Raw genomic sequence first — 20,645 nt, forward strand, 5'->3', positions numbered from 1 at the left:
GATCATATTTAAGGTTCTGGAAAAAGTTTCGGGTCATTCGGAGTAAAAACGAAGTTTTTAGACAACTTTTATGAAAAAGCTGCTGATATATGACCAACTGGAATTCCGGTTGGTTGGGCACATTCCATCCGGAATTCTGGATGAACCGGGAAGTTTAGTATTAAGGGTAAAAATAACTCTTTCAACCCATTTCTCTCATACAAAACACCCCACACATGATTTTACACTCATTATCTACCCAAATCTCTCAAAACTCACCCTTATTCTCTCTATTTTCATCATTTGGTAAAATAGATTTGGTCATCCACCATCATAGCATGTGCATCATATTCTTGTATATTTTTGGTTGACTTTGATGGTTATTTCAATCAATGGCTAGTTATGTTTTCTTTGATTTTTGCCATTTATTTTGTGAATTCCTTTGCCATCCTTTTTGATGAATCAAAAGAGGGAGAAGTGATAGGATTATTTTTTAATATTTGGAAAAACCTCAATATCTAAGACTAACAATGTTATTTGAACTTAAGTGATATATTGAGGGGGAGTTTACAAAATCATGCAAGGTAAAACTAAAAGGTAAATTTCTTTTACCCTTGCACACATTAAGAGGGAGCTAATCTAATATTAATATTTAAAAATATTTCCTTTCCCTTTTAAAATAATCAAATATTTGATATCATCAAAAAGGGGGAGATTGTTGACCCAAACTCTTAAGTCTCCTTGTTTTGATGATTAACAAATATTTGATTATTATTTGTTACTAATAATTTGTTGATTTTGTAGCAAAAACCAAAGTGAATTAGCACTTCAAAGTCAAACTTATGACCAAGGGCAAAATTGTCATTTTACCAAATTTTCCGGAAACGACCCGAAATGGACTTCAAGACTCAAGAAACTCAAGATAAAGGTTTAATTTCATTTCTTAGTCTTGTAAAGTGATTGCAAGTATACTTTAAGTCATAAGTATAAAATTTGGCTCACTCACGTACTAAAAAATGGTGATTTTTTAAAATGAGAAATAAATATCCTAAATTTACTTTTAAGAAAATACATCCCGATACGGTCGTAACGCAATTGGAATTTTTGAAATCGGATAAACGAGCTAAAAGTTATGAAGAATTGAAAAACGGGAAAATGGCACAATTCAGACTTTTGCTCTCTGTTTGCCATTCGGAATTCCGGATTGGAAACCGGAATTCCGGTTCCCCATCCGGACTTCCGGTTCGCGGCAGACAGCTTCGAAAATTAACCCCTAACGGCTATAAACGGCTAGTTTTTTCCCAAACTCTATATAAACTCATTTTTCACTCAAAGTTGGAGGTTGGCTGAGCATTTATTACATATACCAAACCAAATCCATCGAGTTCAAAGAGCTTTCAAAGTTTAACTCATCCAAACACATATTCACACACTTGAGCCAAAATTTGTATTTATTCCTTCTAAGTGTGCTTGCTAATCACTCTAGGTTTCTCATTGTATTATCATACTTCTAGAGTGATTTTTGCTTGTAATATCAAACGCATTCCCATATTGTGATTGAGGTGAGGTTGGCACCGGTTTTGTAAACAACCCGGTTAGAGTGAGATTGGCACTTCAACAATCCGAAAAAGAGGTTGATAGTCCTTGGTGGTGGAAAACTATTGTAAGAGGTTTGGAAATACCTTGGTGAAAAATTCCCGGTTGTAAGGGTTAGTCAAGCCCGCTAACTTGGCTCGATAGTTGAACTCAAAGCTAGGTCTATAGCTTTGAAGACCAAGGACGTAGGTGGCTTAGTTCTACCGAACCTTGTAAAATTCGAGAGTTTGCGATTTCTTAACCTTCAACTCTTTACATTACAAATTTGATTATTTGCTATATATATTTGATTGCCATATTATTTGCTTTTACTTGATTAATTTGATTTATTGCATAATTTGGCATATTAAGTTTTAAATTTCCGAAATTAGTTTAAATTTCCAATTCACCCCCCCTCTTGGAAACATATCTTGGGTTAACATGGGCATCATTTTTGTCTCTATTGTATGAGCGTTTTCTATTTTTGGGACTTAGAGAAATTATAATCCAATTTTTTTTGCATGATGTCATACATTATAGTTATAATATGTATCCCGCCAATTTTCAAGAAAAAGTGATGAGTTTACAGTACCGAAATCAGAGTTCAGATAGTATATTTTCTACTCGTAAAAAAAAAAATTAAGGACGCGTACAACTGACTGTTTGAACTCTAATCAGCACTGTAAATTATTTGGAATTTACCAAAAAATTGGCATGATCCTTGTTATAACTATAATGTACGCCATCATGCAAAAAAAAATGAGTTATAATTTCTCCAAATATCAAAAATAAAAAATACTCTTACAGTAAAGGAAAAAGTGATGCAAACCTAAGAAAATTTCTAAATATATATACACTAATATATAATATTGTTATTGGTGTCTGTCTCATAGCATTATATATATATATATATATAAATCATTAGGCATATCTCATATACAAATCCAACAAAGCAGATGAGATATGTAAATATGAGGAGACATACATTTGTTGCAATGCAAAAGATGTGAAAATTCATATATGGCCATTTAAGACAATTCTAATAAAGTCCAAAATTCTCAAAAAGTGTAAAATTAAGGGCTAGTTTGTAATTTTCTAATAAGTTAGGACTTTTTAATAATTTTGTGTAATTCATTATAAGGTTTTATTCAAATTGTTTGTTATATCTTTTTGGACAGATGGTTGGTTATTTTTCTAATAAACTTTTAGAATGTCTCAATTTTGTATGTTTATCCTCTTTTTGGTTATGCTCTATGCAATGGCACAAGTTTAAAACTTAAATAAAGACCAATTGTGTTAGTTTGATTATTAATTTGAACCTATGTCCCACTACTAATGAAGTTATTTTAGTTATACCACATTTAGATCTATCAAATTCTATAATTGTATTTTCTCAAATTATGATTTACCTTTCAATTCTACTTTCTCTTGCTTCTACTAAATCATTTTAATTTTATCACGTTCATTTATACAATTAACAAATAAGAAATTAGACATTGTTAGTGTATAATCATTATGATAATATTGAGTAATCATGTCAAATAATAAGGTATAAACACATTTATATGTTGAGATATAGACGCGTGTTGAGTTATACACGGTTTCATGTTAAGTTAGCATAACGAGTCGTGTTTGTATTTATTACTCGATAAAAAAGACACTAAATTTAAAAATAAATATGTTTTTTATACAAATAGCTCCCACTTTAAAAAAAATATTATTTTATGTATAATTATTAAAAAATACCATATTTTATATTATGCCTCTCAAGTTTCAAAGCGTTGAATTGTTCTTGCATAATGTCTTGTTAGGAAAAATGAAAGAATGAACTCTGAACAAAATGAATGAGTAAAGAGTAATTCTCATTAATGAAAAAATTGAGTTACAACCTTATATGGTGTAGCACAATATGTAACAAACTACACAAAACAACTAACAGACTCTCAAGTGATTACAACTAACTACTAACTAACAAAACTAATTATAGTTTAGTAGCGTATTAAGATATTGTCTAACATCTCCCCCTCAAACTTAAGTGGGTGAGGAAGCCACTGTAAGTTTGGTCCTTATGAGAAGAAATCGAGTTGGTGAGAGTGCCTTAGTGAAAATGTATGTTGTCTGATCCAACAAAGGAACATGTTTAACTTGCAAGAGCTTATTAACCACCTTTTCTCTGACAAAATGCAAGTCTAACTCAACATGTTTTGTGTGTGCATGTTGAATCGAGTTAGCTAGCATTAGGATCGTGCTGAGATTGTCACACCATAGTGTGGGAGTACTATGAAGTGGAACAGCTAACTTAGAAAGTAGCGATTGGAGCCAAGTGATTTCAGCAGTCAGATTAGCCAAGCTTCGATATTTAGCTTCAGTACTCGTTCTTGAGACTGTTTGTTGCTTTTTAGAAGACCTTGAAACATGATTAGGTCCAAGGTAGGCACAATAACTTGATGTAGGCCATCTATCGTCTGGATCAGATGCCTAATTGACATCACAATATCCAACCAAATGGAACTCAGTGTATCTTCAAATTTTCAATCCCTTTCAGTATCTCAACAACCTCTTGACTGTTTTCTAGTGTGACTAAAGATGATTATGCATGTATTAAGAAACTTTGTTGACTGCAAATGATATTTCTAGTCTTGTTATTGTTGCATATTGTAGTGCATCCACAAGACTCTCGTATAATGTTTGATCTTCAACTAGGTCATTTCCATAGGCAGACAATTTTTCACCCCCGGTCATTGGTGTGGGCAGTGAGTTTGCATACTGAAGCTTGGCTTGACACAAAAGGTCTATGATGTATTTACGTTGAGATAAATGAACCCCATAATCTGTATAAGTGAGCTCAATTCTAAGGAAATAGGTAACATCACTAAGATCCTTTAATGAGAAGGAATTATTAAAGGATCAAGTTGGGCGTTCATCCTCTACCACTTCCCAGCTTGAGGGGGCATGATAAAGATAATGTTGATTCACTATCCAAAAATAAATCAAATCCCATTACTAATGAGGATATGTGCAATAAAGAAAAAGAGCAAGAGAATTACCTCTCTAAACGGTCAGAAAATCCCATGATATTTGCCAACCCGTTGGAAACCAATATAGCAATCTGTTATGCCATATCCAAGGGATTACCATCTTCTAGAATTAATAAAGCTTATATCTAGGAGTGCATTTGGTATATTACTGTTGCCCTTTATTGTATAAATAGATTGTATATACACTTTGTTTAGATGAAGTAGCCATGAAGTCGAAGAAGAAGATAAACGATGAAAAACAGAGAATGATCACAATGGTTCTGATACCATGTTAGGGAAAATGAAAGAATGAATTCTGAACAAAATGAATGAGCAAAAAGTAATTCTCATTAATGAAAATTTGAGTTACAACCTTACATAGTGTAGCACAATATGTAACAGACTACACAAAACAACTAGACTCACAACTGAATACAACAAACTACTAGCTAACAGAACTAATTACAGTTAAGTATCATATTTAGATATTGTCTAACATGTCACAATAAATTATTGAACAAAACACAACGCACTGACAAAAGTATCATTTGTGTCTTAATTAATCACTATAATATTAATTCAAAAATCAAAGTAATACTAATTATTAACGATAAAACTAATCAAAATTCATTGTGTTTATATATATAAATTTATAGGAGCAAAGGTTTGGGAAAAGAATAAATGAACACACTTTGTGAGAGAAGTAAATGAAAAGACAAAAGTAATATTTGAAGTTGGTGGGTAGAGTGCATTATCATATGTGAGTCAATATATAAATATATATATATGCGAATATTTTTATAGGGTCTTCACTTTAAGCCCTACCAGTAAGACTTTCAGTGTTCTTGACTCGTGAACAGTTTTCAGCGCGATTTTTTTTTAAGACCGTGTATATTGTAGCTATTTAGGGCATCCTGCAAATTTTCAGAAAATTCCGAATAGTTTACAGTACCGAAAACTAAGTTTAAATATGTTGTTGCACGTGTGACTAATTTTTTTTATGCACGTGAAAAACATGTTTGAATCTAGTTTTCGGTACTGTAAACAATTCGGAATTTTCTGAAAATTTTTCGGATGCTCTAAATAGCTACAATATACACGGTGATAAAAAAAATCGCGCTGAAAATTGTTCAAGGGTCGAGAAACACTGAGAGCCCCACTAGTAGAGTTAAAAGTGAAGCCCCTATAAAAAAAAATTGTCCTATATATATCACAATAATAATAATATTGCCAAAATAAAAACCCTACTATTAATGGGTGGCTGAGTGCATAGTAGTGTAAATTTGGCTTTAGTTCAAAACAAGTGAAGTGAAAGGTGAGTGGTGACCACATTGGACTCTCATTATGTACACATGCATACAGTATTAATGTATGTTTCTCTAAGTAGAAGCTAACCTAAATTTAAGGCAGAGAATAATGAAAAAGGACCATATTATGTATGTATATATATATGAAATTATTATTATGTATAAGGTCCAAAATAACCTAATAAACATATGAGCTAGCTATGGCTGCCTAGCATCTAGGGTATGGACCAAAGCCTAATATAATGTAGATAATGAAAATATGGTACATCTATGGAGGACAAGTAAATAAGCTTTTCTACTTTAGAAGTACAATAATTTAAGTTTAGGTTGGTGGTATGTCTTGTCTTATTTATAATAATTAGAAAAAGAAAACAAAAAGGAAATTGTTTGTAATGTCTTTTTCCATGGTACACCCTATCCTATGGCAAAAAGGGCAAAAAGAAAAGAAAAAGACATTATACAAAACCTAATAATTTATTTTTCTTAATGACCACCACTAATATTATGAATTTTTTTTTGAGCAATGATAATATTAAGTTTAGGTATACTAAAAATATCTAGTAGTTTTCATATATTTTAAAAGCATTATATAATATTCTTATTGTCAATATTATAAAAAAAAAGTTTTTTTTTTTTAATGAATTATTGGTCTCTCTTATGTTCGATTACATAGTCAAATGATTATTATTTTCATAACACAAAATACTCTTTATGACAATAATAAAATTAGTACAAAAATCAATAATCAATTTACACATCTCTATATTTTTTTTGTCTCAAACATCATTTTTGAAAGATCACTAATACTTTTCAATTTCAAAATGTGATTTAAAAAAAGAAAGAAAAAAACCTATCAATTTATTATATACATTTATTATTTATGTAGGCCGGCCATTTATTGATCATATTGTACAATGTGAGTTAAGTACATGTAGTTATCAATTTTGATTTGTGTCTCTCCTAGGGCTTATACTAGGGCTCGTTATAACCAATCTTTATATATATATATATCACTATAGCCAAATAATTGTTATTATTCGATATTTATTAGGTCATGTGAAGAATAATTAATGCTTTGATGTTTTATTTTAACTAACTACTATTAGTAGTGTTCCTTTTTCTTTTATTATAAACCATCTTTAGGACCTGCCTAGCTCTACTTGGATTGAAATGGATGTTTTTTTTGAGCTTGTTATTATTACTAAGCTATATATTATAGTAAAAAAAAATAGCATATATATATATATATGCTAGCTTTAGGGGTCCTTGTTATAGATGTATAATGATCAAATAATGCAACTTATCGATATTCTTAAGTTGTTATTTGAATCAACGAAACTCATATATAAATTATCACTTAGATTAAGGTGGCCTTGAATAGGATTGGACTCTAGAAAATATTAAAGATTAGAAATTTTTTTTTGTATAAAATTTCTAAACGTTTATGGTATTTTTCAAAAAATATTTAAAAAAAAAAATAGACCTTTAGGCAAAGGAGTCTATAGGCGTGAGTCTAGCTTACCTTAACTTATGACTGACCCTACTAAGATATAATGATATATATATAATAATTGAGACATTAATTAAATTATTTGATCTATTTGTTCATAATTTAAATCTTGTAATTATAATACTTCATATTATAAATCTTGTTCAATTCGATGTATTAGATCAGACTCTTGAATCGATATATAATATGAGATAGAGATAAATTTAGAGTCACATGATTTTTTTTATCACTCGTACAAACTCATTTTCTTTATAAAAACAAAACAAAAAAGGATATTGGATTAGTTAATGCTTTATATCCTTTCGATATTGACATGTGGATATCTCTGCCTGCCAAAAAAAATAGAGTTACAAATTAAAGCTGAACTCAATTTTGAAGCTCGTGATCATGATTGTACACGATGCTGTTTTTTTTTTGTTAACTTAATTATGTAAAAGAATAAATAATTGATTATGAAAAGAAATAGATATTTTTTTTTACGTCATTTATTAGTTAAATATATAGTAATAATATATACATATATTATATATATATTTAAAACAATATACATATATTATATATTATTATCATATACATAAGTAAATTTACTTATTTGGTACTCTGTGTTTTTGCAAAGTATCGTATTGGTACTATTATTTTTCAATAATGTTCATGTGATATTTTGTATTTTAAAATCATGCATTTGGTATCCTAGAGTTAGAATATTTGATAAATAAAATTTTATCAATACGACTAAATTGTCATCAATTATACGTAATTAAATTTAAATTTATAACTCATATAATTAAGAGTAGTAGATTAAATTGGTAAAAATTTATTAATTAAGTTTGAATTTAGAATATTAAATATGTACGATTTCAAAATATATAGTACGAAATGAACATTATTATATATAGAGAGTACTAAAACGATACATTACAAACATACATCAGACCAAATAATATTACCAACCATATGTATTAAATATTAACTATGAATATATGATGATTATATTATATATATATATATGTATTATGTATACATAAATCATATGTCAAAGCCAACCCCATGTGAAAAAAAGTACGTGTTGAGTCATGTGTACTAGTGTGAGTAAAGAGAGTACGTACCTCAAAATATTATTTATTTCTCAAATTTACCACTTGTTTATACCTTAATTTTTTACACTATATCTATATATTCTATATGATATTTGTGATCACTATATATAATATATATTAGATACAAGTTTCGAGCACATCGAAGTGAATATACATATATATATATACTTGTTTATAATCGAAATGTTCTTAAGTTGATATGCCTTTATGGACATATGAAAATATATGTATGAATTTAATATATCACAATTATTATATGAGATAATAACACATGTATTATTTATTTTACGTAATTTATGATCAACTACTATAATTTAAAAAAATATATAAAGATGTGCATGATTATAAAAAAACTTTTCTATATTTATATATATTATATGGATTCATTTATTAATTTTGATATTGATATGATTGAACCACAACAAAACAACATAAATATATACAAAAATAATAATTAAGAGAGAGTTTTCATCGAAAAATAAGAACTAATAATATTTACATTATCTATTTATAAAACCTTCTTTTTTTAGCTAAATAATTAATAAACCTAATTAAGTTAAACATACATATCATACATATATATATTTATATAAATATATTATATACCTTAAAATCTATGAAGACCCAGAATCATAATATCCAATGATCAAAACCATGGACCAAGCTCCACTGGGCCCCAGCTCAGAACTCTTGCCAACCATTCATCATCAACCTCTTGATCATCACACCCACGATCACAACCGTCCATTTCCACTACTCCCTTCTTCTTCTTCCTCATCATCACTACCTCATCATCATCACCACCATGATCCCACGACCAGTACGACCCATCATCACCACTCTCTCTCCACATTGTCGTCGTGGACCCCATATTCCGGCCGGCGAATCTTCCGGTGGCCGCCACGTACTCGATGCCCGCCATAACCGTCGACGCCGACTCCGAAAACGACGCTCCACAACTCTCGCTCTTGTCGTTTTCTTTACCTATCACAACATCAAACGACGTCGTCGGAACTTGTTCTGATCCCGCCACCGTAGTCGACTTGGGCCCCGGCCCAACCCCAGGCCCATCCCCGTTACTACTTATTTCTCTGTAAAGCTCTTGCATGACCTCTTCTATTAGCTCTTCCCTGATCGGAATCTCCGGCGACATGTCCGCCATTAGCCCGATGAACTTTCCGGTGATGTCGTCGTAGGCTTCTGGGTCGGGTATGGGTTTTGGGCCTGCCTCCTCCATGCTAGGCCCAATAAGGAGAGAAAGAGTGAATATGGAGATACAGAGCAGAGCACATAGAAGGAGACGGAGTAAACAAAATGATTTATAGAAAAAGTGGGTGCCACGTAGGATGTTACGTGGATGAGTGATGACGTGGCGAAGTGATGTTGGGGTAAGTGAGGAATCCGGTGATGGACAGTACAGCCAAAAGTACTGTGGGGCTGAGTTGTCAGACTGGGAAAGGAGAAGAAAACGGAGGAGGGTTTATTATTATTATTGTGTGTGTGGGTTTTGTAAGAGTCAACTCTGCGATGATTGTACACCGTTAGATCATCATTGTATTTGACTTTCAGATGATCGGACGGATTGCAGTAGACGATGTGTACGGGCTTACACGTTTGGTTTGGTGGTTTAACTCGGATGAAACGGACGAAGGTTACCTCGAGAAACACAGTTTTGCAGTTAATGACGAAACTACCCCTCCTGAGCATACTGGCCGTGCACGAGTTTACTTGGAACACGTGCCTAAACATTCACAATTTAATATCTCATTTAAGGACAAAAAAAATTATGTTTTGAATTAAATAAATATTTAAAATTTAAAAGATAATTTACAGGTAAAAAGTCTAAATATTAATGTGACCTCAACAAAGAGTTTCACAATTAAACTAGTAGACTAAGGCCTATTTGTTTGGATTTATTATTGTCTCTCATGTTTTTTTATTTTCTAATTACTTTTTATTATTTAATGGGTCTTACCGAAAAATATCTATAATGGGTTCTTAATATTATTAATACATCTATAATTTTCTCTTTTCTTTTATTTCCTTTGACATATTAGGTATTCCACTTCTTCTTTTGTCTCTCTGCGGCAATCAAATCAATGTCATTTTTTTACTTTTATATTTTTGTTTATTCTTTTTTTTTTTTTTTTTTATGCTTAATATTTTGTAGTTTTTTGCTTTTACGTTTGTGTTTATTCTTATCTTTTTTCTTTTGTTTTTTTTGCTTAATAAATTGTCTAGAAATCATAAACTGATATAAAGTATATATATTATTATGTCATTTGTTTGTTCCCTCTCCATAAACGTTTGATATACTTTTCAGAAATTGAAAATTTTGTGTATACTTACTTTATAATATTATATCTATCATTGATTACTTTGTTATAGTACCCACAATTGATCTTGATTCCAATATTCTAACTGCTCAAAAAAAAAATCTGAAATTTGTTCAAGGTATTGTCTTTTTAAATCATAATTGTATTAATAAAATATTTGTTATAAATATTTGAACTTATAAATTTATTGCAGGGGCAATTGGTGCACTTGATGGAACACTAGTGGATACTATAACCCCACTTGATAAACAAATTGCATATAGAGGAAGAGGAAAGGGTAACTACTACCAAAATGTTCTAGCAATATGTGACTTCAACATGACCTTTACTTACGTTTATGCAGGATGGGAATGAGTAGCACATGATTCGTGAGTTCTAAAAGAGATAATAGCAAATCCAAATAATTGTTTTCCATTTCCTTCTCCAAGTAAGTGATTAGTGAAATGTAATTTATTAGTACGATAACTCAATTCTCTATTTTAACTAGTTTAACATTTTTTATATGTATAAATTTCAGATAAGTATTACCCATGTGATGCAGCATATCCATGCACTCGGGGATTTTTACCTCCTTACTATAATGTTCGATATTGGTTAGGAGATTATCGTCGTAGGCGTACTGTAACGAAAGAGGAGAGGATGAACCATGCTCATGCTCAACTTAGAAATGTTATCGAACGTTCATTTGGAGTTTTGAAAGCAAGATTTCCAATACTAGATAAGATGGCTCCATATGAGTTTCATGTCCAAAGAGATGTGTTATTGCATGTTTTGCAATTAATAATTTTATCAGGAAAGAGCGTATCAATGATGAATTATTCAATCAGTTTGATCAACCTCAAGTAATCTTTGAGAAAGGACCAGAAAAAACAAATATTGGAAGAAACAAATGAACCCAGTTGGAGAGCAGAAAACGCACAGTTCATGAACAATTTGAGGAATGAACTTGCACTAAAGCTAATGCAAAGAAGATGAAACAATTAATACTTTAAATTCTTAAAATTGATTATGTTTTGTAATTTGAATACGTTTTTTAAATAAAATATAATATTATAAAGTAAGGGTTTATATTTTTTTGGACCCTATGTTTTGTAAAATAGTTAAAATAGAACCCTAAACCCGATTTTGGTCAATGTTTTCTCAACTAAAATCACAAATAATTTACCAAACTAACAATTCAGAACAAAAATAAAATCATTCTGCTTAAAAACTGTGTTGTTATATTCAATTTTTTCTTCATCAAAATTGAGTTTAGAGTTTTATTTTAATCATTTTACAAAATATAGGGTCCAAAAAATAATTTATCAAAATACAGGGTCCAAATAAATAATGAAACAAAACACAGACACCAAGGGCTGTGTTTCCTCCTGACAGACACCAAGGGCCGTGGCGCCCAGTCCAGACCAGCTAGAACGCCCATGCACGAACCAGATTTTCCCCTGTGCGATTCCCTCTCAAACCAGTCCTTCAAACCTTCATACAACCCCTTCCTAACCCACAATTAAACCCCCAAACAACACCCTTAGCTCACTCACATCAAACCCCAATCAAACTAACACTAAAACCCCCTTTGATTCACACTTCCCACATCAAAACTCTAAGGCTGAAACTAACAATCAAAACAGAGCATGTATAAAAACCAGTGGCTAAAGCTCACCTTGGAACCGGTTTTGGACCTCCCTCACAAGCTAAATCAAGTCTCCAATCCAGCCCTTAAGTTTCCCTAGCTTGAATCTCCACCAAGAACTCAAAACCCTCAAAGGAGAAGTGAAGAAGATGATGTACGGGAAAGGAGGAAGCAAACCCCTGTTTTTGTTCTGTTTATTCCACCTCCTTCTATAGCCACTTAAGTCTCATATATCCACCCCTAAAATGACCAAAATACCCTTGTGTCATCTTAAGCCTTTCAAGCTACTCTAGGGGTAAAATTGGTACTTTCCGCCTATCCCGTTAATTATAATTAATGCTTCCCAATTCCCGCTAATCTCAAAATCCTCAAAAACCAATAATTCATACCCCGTTACCCTAAAATCCCGGTAACGCTATAGTCATTAAAAACACCCCGAGACTCACCCCGAGCCCCGAGCTCAAACCTGTTATGACCAAACCGATAAATCCCGTTCAACGATCGTCTCATGTCGGAATACTCGAACCAATCCAAATTATAATGTGGTCTCATAATATGTCATTAACGCACATACAATTATACAATTATACCCTCAACGGGCCAAATTACCAAAATACCCCTGTAAACAAATGTGGACTCACATGCATGCATTTAACATCATATTATAATATAATTCTCATAAACATGCATAAACACATTTAATGGCATAATTAAACAGTTATGACCCTCCCGGCTTACTAATCCAGCCATTAACCATAATAAGGAATCCGGGGCATTACAGCATCATTTTCGAGTTTAATTGTTGGAATGGAGTTAATGGTATTGTGACTAATTTAGTTGAAACTCTCTTTTAAATATCATTTGGAAAAGAGCATGGTTCATGTAGTCTAATTTAATTGTTGGACTGGAGTTAATGGTATTGTGACTAGAATTTAATTGTTGGAATAGAGTTAATAGAATTTAATTTAGTTGAAACTCTCTTTTAAGTAAAGGGAGAGTATTAATTAGTGTTGTAAGTCTTTAGATTTATAGGTCATTTTTGTTGTAGAGAGACTTATTATTTTAGCTTTGGGGAGATTATTTTCAATGTTCTTTTAAATATATTCAAACATAAGAAGACTTCATTATATTAATATAGCCAAGTTTGTTTTTATCATTATTTTTTTTGTTTGTGACAAACATGAGTAACAGAAAATTAACAACTTGTTGGTATTGTTTTTTGTTTTCAAAGTTAGAAATGATATTAGAAAATAATTTTTGTAGTTTTAAAAAAATAGTAGGTGATTGGATAATTTTGGGAATGATGGCAATGTGTTCATCAGAATTGGTGGAGCCCTTGTATTTTGTGTTTATTCTCTTCTTATTAGAGAGTTATTAATTATGTGATTTCATGGGAAAAGCTGCTGTCTTATTAGTATATTGATTTGGTGTAAGTTGCATTTGATTATAAGTATTATTAGAGTATTGATACATATGAGTATTTCAATTTGATTCTGGTCTTCTTTTTGACTAATCTGATGAGTTCATTCTCAATATTCATTTAGTTGGCAATATATATATATATATATATATATATATATTTGCGTTTCGTTTTTCAAGGATCAATCTAGATTATCTATGTATTTACATAAATTTTAGGAAATGCTTTTCTTGCTTTAAGAGTATTATTTCATTATCAAAGTTGAGGATGTCAATTTTGGAAGTTTGAGAAAATTATATAATTTAGAAAAGAAAAAAAAAATTACAGTAAATTTATTAATTAAGATAAATTAGTATCTAAATTAATAAATAAATTTAAATCAATGTTCGAATTATAAATAATTAATTTGATAAATGATTTGAATAATTATTTAATTAATTAATCAATAGAAAATAATACAGATCTTGATTTTAAGTCAACATATTTATAATTAAATAGGAAATTTCACAGGCCTAAAGGCCATGATAATTTCGACCTAGGGCTTATATAATCTATTATTTTATTGATATTTTAATTAAATTAAATGGACTAATTTAGTCTATTAAAGGAGTGCTAAGTGAGAAATGAAAAACACAAGTTTCTGAGAAGATCTATTAGGTTTTAGATTCTCTATACTGCATACGTTATTTTCTAAGCCTTAATTTTTCTCTTTTATTCTTCTTCAAACTGTATCTATCTCATGTATTGAGAATTGTCCACCCTAGTGTAGGTGATTCTAAGGATACTTTGGAAGTCTGTGAAGAAAATTGAAGAACGGTTCAGTTTCTTGGTAATACTTTGCGACTAAAATGATAAAAGGGTTAGAGAAACTGAAGGAATGACTATATCATTCTATTGCGTATAATGTAAGTATTCTTATCATTATTTTTGTTTGAATTCAATTTTAGAAATATGTTTTAGGATGTCTCATATTAATTTGTTTAATATAAGATCTACATGAAAATAAACAAGATCCTGCATAAGTTTTACCCAACAGTTTGGCCCTGAGTATTATTCTGGCCCTGTTCTTCATGGCCAGCTAATGAATTTATCTGTTTTGGAAGCATACTTCCAAACTTATCTATGCAGTGATCAATTCCGCTAGTTAGGTAGTAATAATTATACCTTTCAAGGGAAAGGTACAGTAATAACTATATTATGATTTCCCCTAGGGGCTATTTGATATGGTGTAATCATTTCAAGGGAATAATAATCTTGAATATTCATATCTTTGGTACGAGGGTTTTCATTTTTTAAGCCTGAGAAAATTATTACTCCATAAATGAGATTACTCCATGAGAGGGTATCTTAAATCATTTTAAAGAGATGTGTTCTAACATTTTCATCAATCATAATACAATATGTTCTACACATTATTAATTTTAAATTATTTTTTCAAAGTAATATATAAGATTCATATGTTTAACCAAATAATGTAATTTAATTGACAAAAATCTAACTTAACATTCCCATGCACAACCGAACACAGTTTCCAAATTTCAAGACAATCATATTCTCATTCTTAATATTCTATTTAATCTGATTATTTCCCCAACAAACCACCCCTAACATTTGTTTGGATACATATTTACCAAAAAAACAAACAGTTAAATTAATACACCTATTTTTTAATATAAAGATATTATGCATTCTTTTGCTTCGATTATAATAATTATAAAATAAAAAATCAGAAGAAAATTGATAAATAAAAAAATTAAGAAAACGAAAAATGGCAATTTAAATTATAAAAACTCCTATAATTTAAATTTAAATTATAAAAAAATGGATTGACTTGGTCCCCAAGTTTGGGCCTAAATAAATAAATAAAAAAGATATATAAGTTTGGCCCTAATGTTCTTTACTTCCCTTATAATATTTTGAAGTTTCTATTTAATCAAATTATAATTTCTTTATGTCCTTTCTTCTCTTCCTCCAATCCTCATCACTCTCTTCTTTAGAGTACAAATAAAAAATGGAGAAAGTACGTTACATATCCTATATTCGTATTCATCTTATTGAAATGATACTATTACGACGAGATTCTAGATCTTTAATTAATTTGAAAATTGTGTGCAAAAAGTGGAATTCTTTGATAAGAGATTTCAGTTTCAAGAAAGTGCACTTGAATAATCAATGAATAAGGTTAACCCTTTTAGTCAAAGATGATAAATTTTTGGCTTGTAGTAGTGCTTTTTCAACAAGCTCTCATAATAATACTTACTTCTTACCCAAAGAGATAAACTATATTCGATGTGGGTCATAGAAGGTTGTGACAAAGGAGTTCTATGCTTAACAGATTATATCAGCCAATTATTCTACCTATGGAACCCTACAATTGGAAAAGTTAAGAATTTTGGTCGATAGTGGTCAGAAAATTTCAGACTCGGATTTGGCTTCGACTCGGTAAGTAATTGTTTCAAAGTTGTGAAAGTAGTTTCTAATAACAACCGCAAGCATGTTGGTCTCTTCAAAGAAGATAATAGAGTCGAAGTTTACAATTTTGGCACATCACCATCGGATATTGGTTATGTGATTGAGAAAAAAATCATCAATGGTGAATAATATATTTTCATCTTGTTCAACCACCAATAGTATTCGTTCTAATAGCAAGTGATCTATTGTGGTGAATAATCATGTTCATTGGATGTTGTTATATGGTGGTGAATATAATAATGATCGTGATGAGGGCTATTCGTTAGGAATAGTTGCTTTTGATCTACACAAAGAGGGGTTCGAGTTGATTAACACATCTAAAGATGTGGTGAGAGCATCACAAGTTGAAAATATAAATAAAGTCTCGTGAGTGTCTTGGTTTTATTACTTGGGATGAGTTCAATCTTGTGGAAGAGATATGAGTGATGAAGGAGTATGGGGCCTTTGATTCTTGGACGAAACGACACATAGTCAACTTAGAAAGGTATTGTGGTGGGTTTCGTCATTTTGACAATCGTTTGATTAATTTTGGGAATGATGGTGATGTGTTCATTAGTATTGGTGGAGCTCTTGTGTTTTGGTATCATTCGGAAAAAAGCTTCGTTCCCGTAGTCGAACTTAATTATCCGAATAGAGTTAATGGTATTGTGACTAATTTTGTTGAAACTCTCTTTTAAATAAAGAGAGATTATTAATCAGCATTGTAAGTCTTTATATTTATAGGTCATTTTCTTGTAGAGAAACTTATTATTTTAGTTTTGTGGAGATTATTTTCAATGTTCTTTTAAATATATTCAAACATAAGAAGACTTCATAGTAAGCAAAAATATTCAAAATATTTTAAAATATCAAATATAGTGGAATACTAAAATATTCAAAGTATAGTAATTTGCTGAAGTCATCACTGTATCACTACTGCATCAACATGTGGAACCCATGGGGTACAGTTCGCTATGAGACCCATGTGGATCCTACTGTGGGACCCACTATGAATAGTACTCAATAAATAGTAACCAAAAAAATGAAAACATCCCAATACATCCCAATCTTTTTATATTACTTAGTTCAACATTTTTTACTCAAACTTTTCTGAAAAAGTTTCTCTAACATTCATAAATTTATTATTCTCATGTGTTAGTTACTTCAACAACTTAGAATTGTTAAAATCCCACAATAGAATACAACTTATCCCCAACTGTTAGATTACTGTTTTCAATGGTTGGATGACTATTCACCAACGGTCATAACGGCTAGTTCTATCCTATAAATACTTGTTCTTTCAACCATTTACTTGCAACAACTTCTTCATCTCTTACCCTTCTAGATAAAATTCATCATCTAATAGTGAATTTCTCTTTATTCCTCATAACTTTAGTGATTGTTTGCTTGTACTTTGCATTATTCTATGAGTATTATACTAATGAAATGCTCATGAATATTATAGTTGCGTATTCATTAGTTATTCTTCCACTTTACTTAATAGCTCTAGTTTTTTATTAACATTGTAATGCACTCAAAAGTATGAATAAAAATATATTCTCTTATTATTCATAATTGTTATAATGCATTTATAAAAAGAGGTGTGAGTTTCATTAATACACCTATTTTTTATATAAAGATATTATGCATTCTTTTGCTTCAATTATAATAATTATAAAATAAAAAATAGAAGAAAATTGAGAAATAAAAAAAATTAAGAAAACGAAAAATAGCAATTTAAATTATAATAACCTATGGTCTCCAAGTTTGGGCCTAAATAAATAAAAAAAATATTTTTTAAGAAAGATATTTAAGTTTGGCGGTAATGTACTTTACTTTCCTTATAATATTTTGAAGTATCTATTTAATTAAATTATACTTTCTATAATTTCTTTCCTTTCATTCTCTTCCTCCAATCCTTATCACTTTCTTCTTTAGAATGCAAATAAAAAATGGAGAAAGTATGTTACATATCCTATATTCCTATTCATCTTATTGAAATGATACTATTACGTTTAGACTCTAGATCATTAATTAATTTCACTCTTTGATAAGAGTTTCAGTTTCAATAAGCACTGATAATCAAAGAAAAAGGTCAACCCTTTTAGTCCAAGATGATAAATTTTTGGCTCGATGAGTAGTGCTTCTTCAATATGCTCTCATAATAATACTTCTTATCCAAAGAGATAAACGATTCTATGTTGGTCATAGAATGTTGCGACAAAGGAGCAGGGGCGGACCCAGCTAATGACTAGTTCGGGCCTAGACACCAGTTGAAAAAAAAATAGTAAACAAATCATTGTGACCCAACTAATTCAAATCTGAGTTCTTTAAAGAGAATGAAAGTCACATTTGTCATCCAACCAATTGTTTTCTTTAAAATAAATAATTATAGCTAATATTTAATTACATATAAACATGTTACCCGCACTAAAATAAAAAGAATTACAAAGTCCGATATTGTTTTTAGAATTAAAGTTTCTCTAATTTTCATCTATAATTCAGCTTTAGCTTATAAAAAATATTTCTTTTTAAACTTTTATAGTTTTAAGAAGTGTAGTTTTAATTTTTTAACATATTATATTATTTGTTTTGGAAGAAAAAAAATGTGCCCTGTATTGTGTTCGTTGTGTTTTGGTATCATTTAGAGAAGAACATCATTTTCGAGTTTAATTGTTGGAATGGAGTTAATGGGGTTATGACTAATTAAGTTGAAACTCTCTTTTAAATATCATTCGAAGAAGAGCATCGTTCGCCTAGATGAATTTAATTGTTGGAATGGAGTTAATGGTATTGTGACTAGAATTTAATTGTTGGAATCGAGTTAATAGTATTGGGACTAATTTAGTTGAAACAAAGAGATTATTAATTAGCATTGTAAGTCTTTAGATTTATAGGTCATTTTCTTTATTTAAATTATAAAAACCCCTATAATTTAAATTTAAATTATAAAAAAATGGATTGACTTGATACCAAAATAAATAAATAAAAAGATATTTTTTAAAAAAGAATCTAACTTAACATTCCCATGCACAACCGTTTCTAAATTTCCAAACAATCATATTCTCATTTTCAATATTCTATTTAATCTGATTATTTAATATTCTATTTAATCTCATTATTTCCCCATCAAACCACCCCTAACATTTGTTTGGTTACATATTTACCCAAAAAAAATAATGTTAAAAAAACAGTTAAATTAATACACCTATTTTTTTATATAAAGATATTATGCATCCTTTTGCTTCGATTATAATAATTTTAAAATAAAAAATCAGAAGAAAATTGATAAATAAAAAAAATTAAGAAAACTAAAAATGGCAATTTAAATTATAAAAAGGGAAAATTACATTCCCTACGGTAATTGAAAAAAAAAATTGATTTATACAGTAATGTAAATTAATTATTAAAATACGATGATTACTATATCTTCCCTAGACTAAAATACTGTATGGTATACCCTTATTTGCCAATAACCAAAAATTCTGCTGACACACATCCATTAGTCTAACTAATCCATTGACCTGGGTCGGAGGAACTATCTTCTCTCAGCCCAGGAGAGGTTGGGGTTTTCCCTAATATCAACTATTTTTTACTTTTTTATTTTATTGTCTTAGTATCGTACATTAAATTTCTAATTAAATATGTCATTTTTCACTTTTTTTTTTCTCTCCATTAATATTACTTTTTATATTTAATTTGTTTACAGTCCTATTTTTATTTAAATTGATATAAATGATCTTTCAATTTTATTATATATATATTCATAAATTTTTGTAACATATATTAATAGTAGTAGGAGAGATAGTGATAAAAAATATTATATTGTTTTGAAAATCATAGCTAGTCAAATCTCAACACTCAATGTTAAACTAAAATCTTAATCTAGTCAAAATTTAAGCTTTGTTGTAAAAATATATTTTAAAGTTAAAAAAATAATTTTGTAAATTTTTGTAACAATCATGTTAAATAAATTTATAAATATTTATGTAAATGTTAGTTACAAAAATAAACTTTTTGATTATGAAATTAGTTTTGCAAACTGTTGTTACAAAAATGTAAAACTTATATATAAAATTATTGTAATTCACTACTCTCTAACTGTATTTTTATATAAATATATATATAATAAAGTGTTTTATAAATAATGAATATCTTAAATTTATATTTTTAAGTTGTATAATATAAATTTGATGTGAACTGTAATTTTTTGGTACAATATTGTAACATATGGAAAATTATAATATTTTTATGTAAATTTTGGTTACGATTTCTTAACTATAAATTATTTTCGTAAATGTTAGTTACAAAAATATCTTTCCTAGT

The 20,645-nt window shown here is 29.6% G+C and overlaps 1 protein-coding gene across 1 annotated transcript; it reads right to left on the minus strand.

Annotated features, from left to right (window-relative positions):
- Positions 1-7,542: 7,542 nt before the first annotated feature.
- Positions 7,543-10,189, minus strand: LOC133803708 (uncharacterized). Its single transcript, XM_062241818.1, has 2 exons — positions 9,092-10,189; positions 7,543-7,717 (listed from the first exon to the last, which is right to left on the minus strand). The coding sequence occupies exon 1, from the start codon at positions 9,720-9,722 to the stop codon at positions 9,132-9,134; it is 591 nt and encodes a 196-aa protein (XP_062097802.1). The 5' UTR covers positions 9,723-10,189; the 3' UTR covers positions 7,543-7,717; positions 9,092-9,131.
- Between the last annotated feature and the right edge of the window lie 10,456 nt (positions 10,190-20,645).

The sequence above is a fragment of the Humulus lupulus genome, chromosome X, assembly GCF_963169125.1.
Source record: "Humulus lupulus chromosome X, drHumLupu1.1, whole genome shotgun sequence".
Taxonomy (NCBI): domain Eukaryota; kingdom Viridiplantae; phylum Streptophyta; class Magnoliopsida; order Rosales; family Cannabaceae; genus Humulus; species Humulus lupulus.